The sequence below is a fragment of the Gossypium hirsutum genome, chromosome A10, assembly GCF_007990345.1.
Source record: "Gossypium hirsutum isolate 1008001.06 chromosome A10, Gossypium_hirsutum_v2.1, whole genome shotgun sequence".
In the NCBI taxonomy this organism is placed as follows: domain Eukaryota; kingdom Viridiplantae; phylum Streptophyta; class Magnoliopsida; order Malvales; family Malvaceae; genus Gossypium; species Gossypium hirsutum.
The window spans coordinates 111,893,213-111,902,743 of NC_053433.1; the positions used below are offsets into that span (position 1 = coordinate 111,893,213).

General features: G+C 33.6%; 1 protein-coding gene across 1 annotated transcript; it reads right to left on the minus strand.

The window, feature by feature from the left end:
• Positions 1-243: 243 nt before the first annotated feature.
• On the minus strand, positions 244-5,967 carry LOC107934168 (general transcription factor IIF subunit 2). Its single transcript, XM_016866535.2, has 7 exons — positions 5,605-5,967; positions 3,750-3,858; positions 2,324-2,454; positions 2,122-2,190; positions 1,814-1,960; positions 578-694; positions 244-465 (listed from the first exon to the last, which is right to left on the minus strand). The coding sequence occupies exons 1-6, from the start codon at positions 5,818-5,820 to the stop codon at positions 578-580; spliced, it is 789 nt and encodes a 262-aa protein (XP_016722024.1). The 5' UTR covers positions 5,821-5,967; the 3' UTR covers positions 244-465.
• Between the last annotated feature and the right edge of the window lie 3,564 nt (positions 5,968-9,531).

Genomic DNA, 9,531 nt, shown 5'->3' on the forward strand with positions numbered 1-9,531 from the left:
TTACATTCATAAATGTATACTTAAATATTTCAAGGGAGGAAATCTGGGGTGAGCCTTCTTTTTTTTTGGGGGGGTGGGGATGAGGCACCTATAACGTAGTTACTCCCTGCTACTACGGGCTATCTTGATTGAATTGAATGCATTCATTATCTCTTTGCCCCTGTAGCATAAAAATCCAAATATCTTATCCTCAATCATCTGAAACAAATTCAGCCTTGAAAAAAAAAAAAAGAACAATCCATATTTACCAGAATGAAATCAAAGAAATAAAAACTTGGAACAAATCAATGGTGTCATGATAAAAAACTGAAAATGAAACCCCAAAATGCTTGAGCCAAGTTCAGAACTGCCAAAAACGGCATCATTTAGTTTGCTCTGTTGAAACAATATATATACCAAAAGGGCAATCAAATGGTCCTTGGTTATTTCTTGATGCATTGAAGAATTGGAAAATAATTCTGATTCCTGGTTTTAACGGAAAAAATTACTTAAATTAGTTTAGGAACAAGCAAAAAGCAAATAAAATGTCAGCTGATGGAACTCTTGTAAAGTAGCTTTTGAAGCATAGTAAACTTACTTAAGGATTAGTACCATCGGTTGCTTTCTTGTATTCAGGTTTCAGCTCATACGATCCTTGATTAGTTCCCTTGTTGTTGTATATACACAGGTCTTTAAGTATATCTTTCAGAAATTGCTTCAAAGAGAGAGAAGTCCGAAGAAGAATCAGAAAACTGTCAACTTTTGGCTTTAAGGCAATAAGTAAAATAGTTTGTATTAGTCAACAAAGATCAAGATTGCATCATTTATGCTTTGAGTCAATGACAGTTTATCTTTCAATACCATATCTAGTGGAAGGAAATATGTTATACCCTGAATTTTGTTTGCAGATTGACAATCCGTGTTGAAAAAATCTTACACAAGCAATCAATACGTCTTCTGATTGTCTAGAACCTCTAACCTTTATATAATGTTTCCCTTATTTGAAGTTCACTTTTTCATTCTTTTCTAGGGTTAATCAAAACTCACTGACATGATCCCTTATATATACTGAAACCACCTGTATCCGGATCTGTTTTTCTAAAAAAAAAAAAAAAAACAATAGCCTACATTACCTTAAGTCGAACATGAGTGTGGAATACAGGTCTGTGTCTAACATGTACGTTCAGGTTTTCTTTGGAAGGTTCTTGGAAAGCCATATCTTTATACATAAAATGTCAAACACAAGTGCTGGACACAGGTGCTTCAAGAAAAATGAAAAGTTCAAGTAACATAGGAAACAACATCTACGCTAGACCATATTCATCTCTAACACCTTATGAATCATTTTTCAAGGCCCTCTTTAATTTAAAAGCAGGGTTAGCTAGAATTGAATTATAGGTATGCCAATAGCATTAAGGGTGTGTTTGGTTGGGTGGAAAAGTAGAGCGATGGGAGGAAGGAAAGGAAAAGTGGAAAGAAAATGAATTTTGAGTGTGCTTGGTAGGAAAGAAACGTGACAAAAGAAAATAAGAGGGGAGGGAGAGAGATGTGCATGGTAGCTCAAGATTATGCATTTTTCAAATGTTCTTTTTTTTTCTTTCCTTCCATTTTCCACCTCTACCAAGCAATGAATGAAAAGAAAAAGTAAGTTTCTTTCCAATTTTTCCATTTTTCCTACCATGCACACCTATGAAAAGAAAAATTATGTTTTCCATCCTTCTAATTTTCTATCCCTTCAATTTTCCATTGTACCAATTTTTTTCAACTCTACCAAGCAAAGCCTATGGTTCTAAAAGTTACCACGTAAGTAGAAATAATTGATTAAGAAACATACTTCAGGTTGGTCTGTCTCTTGAATCAGTTGTCTTAAAGTCCAATTCGATTGCCTTTCAAAGAGCTTAAACATAATATCTTCCATCTCCCCACGATCCCTCCTTGTTCTTTTTGTATCAGATGTCTTGGCAGGCGCCTTCTTCTTTTCCTATTGCAAACACATTAGCTCTCCTCATACATATGGCAGACAGATTATAAATATATTCTGATTGCATATATGAGAGCAAATGAACAGTCCCCAGGAAAACAAATCAGTGAAGAACATTATATTTAGATAATTTTACATATAAAGTTAGTAGGCATATGTACATTGAATACAGCAGCAATAATCATCCCTGGCATAGGCCTCATGTGAGTTCCATTATCATTGTCGATGACCTGAAATGTAGAATACATAAAAAAAAATTAAGGGAAAGAGAAAGAGGTACAGGAATGTAGAATATGTGGGAAATTATCACGCCAGAAATACCACAAAGGAAGTAAGGACACAATCAAGAGTAATTCTTAATACCTGTATCTGTCTGGATTTGTTCATAGACTGATTTGTCCTTTCACGGCAAAGTTTCCCATAGTTTTCGATGTTTTCATCATGAGGTCTCATGTCAAACTTGTTCAGTATTTTTCCCTCAACCGCAAGCTTTCCTGCAAGATAAGACAAATTTCATAAATAAGGACAGTAACATTTCTTAACATTGAATCTCCAACCCAGGTTTCTTTCTAGTTCATCTTGATATAAGAAAATTCTGAATTTATTCACTGCACTAAACAAATATGTACTGGAGCAGCAATGTTTTCATGCACAAGTCTGTGTATTAACAGGTTAGACCTATGCTCTGTTAATGATTCAAAACATAATGATCCCAAAGAAAGTTAAACTGTCTTACAGGTCCCTGTACTATAGGTTGAAGAGTAAATTAGTCCCTCTACTATAAAGTTAAGCATTTTAGTCCTTGTAGAGGTAATATTTTAAAAGGAGGTAATATTCAACGTTAAAAAAATGCCAACTTTTCGTGTTTTAAAGTCACATGGAAAAGAAAACCAAAATTTGACATTTAAAAAAAAAAAACATGACAAGGATTAAATTGCTCATTTTTTCACACCTGTTTTAGAACACAAGTCAGCATTATTTAACATTCAACCTTACCGCTGTTTATAGTTTTACCTATTAGCTTCAAAAATAAATGTACAAGGACCAAATTGATCACTTTTATAGCAGTAGGACTAATTAGCTCCTTAGCCTACAGTACAATGATCCCCTAGTAGTTTAACCTTCAAAAGAATCTCATTGGGCCAATTATTTACATATCTGTGCATAAATAATATTTCAAGATAGAGGCGTCTCAAATTAGCAACTTGGATCTGTATTCTTGTCAGAATAATGAATTAACTGGAACTTTTAAATGTCAACAAAATAACAGTTTGACACTATTAGGATCCATGCTTCCAATAAGCCAATAGAATGGCGTATCTCCCAGATTCTATGCATGACCAATACATGAAAGGTCCAGCAAGATTGTTTGCTTAATATTTCTAAGTTATAATTGCAACAGTTTAAGTCCATGAGAATAATCCTTCTTAGTTAGAAAGAATGATGAGTTGCATGTTAAGATTGTTTCAGGATAGCTGCTGAGCCTTTGTTTTCTCCTCTTCAAAGAAACAGACCTACCCATTCCCGAAAAGAAAATGGTAAACCAGCTTAGGATTTCACATTTAACATAACAAGCCAGCATCATACCACTACATTTAACCTGTAAATAAGAGACGAATTGATATCTGCATTCCCCAATTTCAGTGTAAAGTGCTGGAGAAAGACTAGATCAGAAGTAGCTTGGAGATGAATATCATTTATAATACGAAATGATAATCTAACTTGTTGAAATACATTATCCATGCCAAGAATAAGGCTAGTATGTCCTGGGATGATACATGCTTATTACCTTGGGAAGTCTCAGAAAACACAGACATTGGAACAAAGTCTTTGGTCATATCCATGGAATAGCGCTTCGGTACATCCCCGGTTTCTGTGCCAACCAATTCCATGGTGAACTGAGGTTAAAGAAACAAATTACATAAGAAAGAAGACAATGAGAGCATTATTATTCTAAGTAAAAGAACATATTTCCACCTTGCTCTCTCAATTGATAAAGAAAAAAGAACCAGGGAAGAAAATCTGTCAAAATTGATTGACAAGCTATGAACATCATTAAGCAATAAGGAATACGAACAAGTTAACCGTGACAGCACATATTGTGGGAAAGAAAATGGAAAGCACAGGGAGCTAAAAACACCCTGAAAAAGTAAATACAGAGCTACCTAAATCATCCAGTTGAGGGCTGAATTCCTTTTTGTGATTCACTTTAGTTTTATGACAGTTGAGAAGAACCACACTTTTTTTTTAAAGACATTGATGCACGAGTTGATTGCAAGCAATACAATGACTCAACAGAAAGAACCAAATTTAATTAAATCATCATGATCAAGACCCTCCATAATCAGTTATGACTTCAATTAACTCCTTAGTGGAGGTAAGTAAATCCCATATTTGACCCAATAAAGATATGTTCCTCTCAAAGATAAAAAAGTAACTCTGAAACCATAAGTAATGTGAAAACCAGAGAAAGGTACCGCTTAGAAAGGAGAACCCATAAAAGTAAGAACTCAAATGCTGATATATATACCATTTAGTTTTGTAAATTTCTCATCCAAATGAGACTGAAAAGCTACCCAACTTCATTTGAAACAAATCTTTAAGACCTGAGGCTAAGCTTAATGGTTTGTCCAAGTTCTCAATCATTAAACGTCTATAAGATCATTAGCTAAGATCCTTCACCCACTTTGGGAACCAAATTATCTTTCCAGCTAACTTTCATCAACAGTTATTAACTTAAAATTTCATGGTTTCAACTTTTTTTATACCATATCAAGAGATTTAACCACCCATTCAAGTCAAGACAATCTCATGGTTTCTCTCTGACTACTGTTATCAGCATCAAGCCTTTCTCTAAAACATCAGTTATAAATAAAACTATCTAAATGGCACCAATATTACAAGATTCATTCTTCCATGGGAACATTATAATGATTATAGAACAAAAGCTCATCTCTCTGTAACTGAAAAACGATGCCTGCAAACAATTTCAACCAAACTAAAATATAATTCACCCACACCAATATATCCAAGGTAACAGGAAAAAAAAAAGACAAAATTTACTTAACAGAAAAATGTTAAAGAACAGAAAATGGTCAAAGTTAAAAACTTTCATCACATATTACTCAGCAAAGATTTCTTATTTTATTTCTATTTTATTTCCCAAAGAGAAAAAAGAAAAAAGCATCAACACGTTCCATTAAACCAGAATTTGAAAAACCATAAAAAACACAAAACATAAGAGGAAAACTTTAAAAAAAAGTTCAAATATGGACAAAGGGGAAAAAATGCATGCAGTGAAACAAACCCAGAAAACCAAAAGATACTTAACACATTAAAACCCATTAACCCACATAAACAAAATAAATCCCTGAAAATCACATGAGATAAAAGAGGGAAAAAAAAAGAGAAAACGATAAAGAAAACAAATGCATGTACTGAAACATATCCAAAACACCAAAAATGCGTTAAAACTTTATCAATTATAACCCCATTAACCCAGATAAGCAAAAAAAAAATCCTGAAAATCACATAAGATAAAGAGAAACAGAAAAGGAAAAAAAAAAGGAGAAAGAAAGACGAATGCATGTAATGAAACAAACCCAACAAATCAGCACAATGTTATTGTTTAAAAGGATGGAAACCTGAGGAGAAGAGGAGTCATTATCATCACTGGAAACACGGGGGTCAATGGAAAGAATAACTTTGGCAACCGCTTGAGAAGGAGAAGCAGAAGAGGTAGAAGAAGAAGAAGAGAGTTGAGGGGCTTTGAGAGAGCGTGAAACTAATCCAGGGCATTTCATTAACCACACCGACCTTTCAGCTTTGCTTGTTTCAAGATAGTTATCCTTGTTTTCCATGGAAAAATTATTTGGAGGACAAAATATGGAAATAAACAGAAAGAAAACACAAACTGTTTTTCCTTTTAACAAACAAACTCGGTAAACGGTAGAGTTTATGATGGCAGGTAGGAGTTTGAAGATCTTTTGTTTGTTTTATTTTGTGGGTAAACTATACCTAATCTTCCTAATTATTTGGAAGTTTATATTTTGGTTACTTCACTTTAAATAGTTACAAGAATGGTAATTGAATTATTTAAAAAATTTTATTTAAATTATTGGACTATTAAAATAGTTATTGTATGGTGTTTTCTATTCGTATTGCTTACATGAATTGAAAGCTATCATTCATTTTCTCTTCTATAATTCAAATTTTTTTGTGAAATAATTTTGAAAGTTACGAATTTACGAATTAATATGCAAACAATTTTTTTTTTATCTCTGACATTGACCATCAATCGACTTGGATCTAAGGCATGACCAACTCATCGAATCATCATTTGAAGCTCACTAGTCGAGCAACTTAGTGACTTAAATAAAAAAAATTTAATACTTCGGTGACTTAAAACATCAAAGAGTTCAATAATCATTTTGAAACCTCTTGAAGTTAAATGACCAAAATGTAATTTGTAACACCCTTAACCCATATCCGACACCAGAATAGGGTTATGAGGCATTACCGATCAATACACATCATTCACATACATTTATACATTCATGTATAAAACTGATCCAACACATTCACATTGTCCATTATAAGGCTCTACGAGGCCTTAAAACATGCTCAGAAGAGGTTCGAGACTAAACCGATAACATTTGAAAATTTTGGGAAACTTAAAATTTTTTTTGCATTTAAGGGTCACACGCCCGTGTGAATAGGCCATGTGCCTCACGCGGCCACCAGACACGCTCGTGTCACAAACCGTGTGAAAACAGGGCATACTTACTAATTTGCACTACACGGCCGAGAACACGCCCGTGTGCCATGGCCGTGAGAAATCTGGAGGGGTTACTGACTTGGGTCACACGACTAGTCACACGCCCATGTGCCAGCCTGTGTGCCACACACGGCCAATAGACACGCCCGTGTGTCTAAACTGTGTTAAACCTGTAGGGTATACTGACTTAAATTCGAAGGGTATCTCGAGGACACACGACCATGTAGCATGACCGTGTGTCGTACATGGCTAAGACACACGTCTGTGTCTCTGCCTATGTGGACAAAAATAGACTATTTGCAAAGCTAATTTGCCACCCTTTTCTCATGCACACTTAGCAACCAAAATGGTACCAATTCATTGTACAATAGGCATCCCAAAATCATCAACCAAATGCACAATTCATACACAATTCATGCCATTTTATAATCAACCATTTCACTAATCAAATCCATAACCAAAACATACCAAATAATCATCTCAAAACCAAGCCACAACATGCCATCTTTCCAAAATTAATACACCAATTGACAATAGCTATACAAGCAAACATATAACCATCACAAAATATGCCAAAACATAAGACCATATATATACATCACATTTATCACTTATCAAACACATAATTCAAGCTAACTTGAATGGCCATACACACCATCATTTACAAGCCAAATCTCATGGCTAATATCAAAACTCAAAATAAACCAAGATGACACTAGCCTATACATGCCATATACCATATATACAAAACTTCAAAAGTACCAACAAGATGATCGATAGTGTGATGATGTTCTTAATGATCCCTGAGTCCGAGCTAGCTTCGATTTATCTAAAAAACAAGGAAAGAACACACAAAGTAAGCTTTAAAAGCTACTAAGACATATACAAATAAAGTCATCATAGGAATATTTACATATCAATTCAAATATGCTAAGCATAGCTAAACACATACAAGTTCACAAACCTTTCTTATTAAATACATATTCAATATCATAATTGAATTCATCGAAATATTCCCATTTCAATACTTGTATGAATCTCGTACGTACCTAAGTCACTTAGCTCATTTACACATTCTTTCTCGACTTGACTTTGCCCGTTGAACCATTCAAAGTTAAGGATACTCGGAAATCACATAAAGCTCATATAATGCCATATCCCAGATATGGTCTTACATGTTATCACATATTGATGCCACTGTCCTAGACAGGGTCTTACACGAAATTATATAACGATGCCAATGTCCTAGACATGGTCTTAGACGTAATCACAATACAATGCCAATGTCACAAACATGGTCTTACATGTAATCACATCTCGATAACCTAATGTTATGACGTTCGTATCCTATACCATTCCTAAGGTTCGTACGGGACTTTCGGATGTCGTAACTTCATCGATTCTTACTCGTATTTGCTCGTTCAACATTCATAGCAATTCAATGATAATAAAACATATATATAATTTAATACATTTATTTGCATATGAACTTACCTCGTAGTCAAAATAGAGGGACTGTATCGACTATTCAACAACCTTTAATTTTTCATGATCTATATCTAATTTATTTCTTGATCTATCCTATTTATTCAATTTCATCCAAAAATACTTATTTGGGAATTTTTACACTTTAGCCCTAAAGTTTCACATTTACTCAATTTAGTCCTAATATCATAAAATTGCAAATTCATTCAATTGGGTACAAACCCATGATAGCCGAATTTAATACTTGTTACTAGCAGCCCATAATTTCAGTTTATTCACACTTTTTACCACAACATTTCACATTTTCACAATATAACCCCTAATTGACATTTTTGTCAAAATTCACTTTACAAAACTTGTATATCTAGTATCAAACATTCATAAACCATCCTCAATAATCAAATTACACACACTTTCATCAATGGCAACTATTGAATTCTTTAACAGTTTTAGAAACGGAGGTACGGGCTAGCTAGTACTCAAAGCAACGATTACAAAAACGTAGAAATCATTAAAAACCGAACACAAAACACATACCTAATAAATCATGCAAGGGCCGAACTTAATGAAGCTTCAATTGCTGTTTCTTTTCTCTACATTTGGTGGTGGAAGATGATGATAAAGGAAATTTTATGTTTTATCATATCTAATATAACTTATTAACTAATTTACATTTTTAACCTTTGATAAAAATATATAATAACATTTAATGAATGGTCATTTATGTCAAATTCCACTATAAATGGTATAATATCAATATAAGGACCTTTCATTTAATAAGCCATACCAATTAGACACCTTTATCAAATAGAATCAACTTTTTCATTTTACGCGATTTAGTCCTTTTCTCAAATTGAGCTATTAAACGACAAAATTAGCTCACGAAATTTTCACACATATAATCACATGCTATAAACACCAAAAATAATATTAAAATAATTTTTACGATCTCAAATTTGTGATTCTGAAACCACTTTTTTAATTTAGCTAAAACCGGACTGTTACATAAATTTACTAATAATTTAGTGTCATTAAATGTAATTTACCTTTATTTTATGGGTAAATTACACCAACAGTCACTCAACTTTGACGCAGCTACCAAAATAGTCATTTTGGTTTCAATTCAGTCACTCAACTTTCGAAAAACAACAAATTAGTCACTAACGTTAACGAAAGTGACAAATCAGACACTCATTAACATTTTCCGTCACAGGATTAACGGGACAGCTGACGTGGCCAATTAATTAGCCACGATGGAAACTCAATTAACCCAAACTTAGACCACGGTGGAAACCACAACTTCTTTACC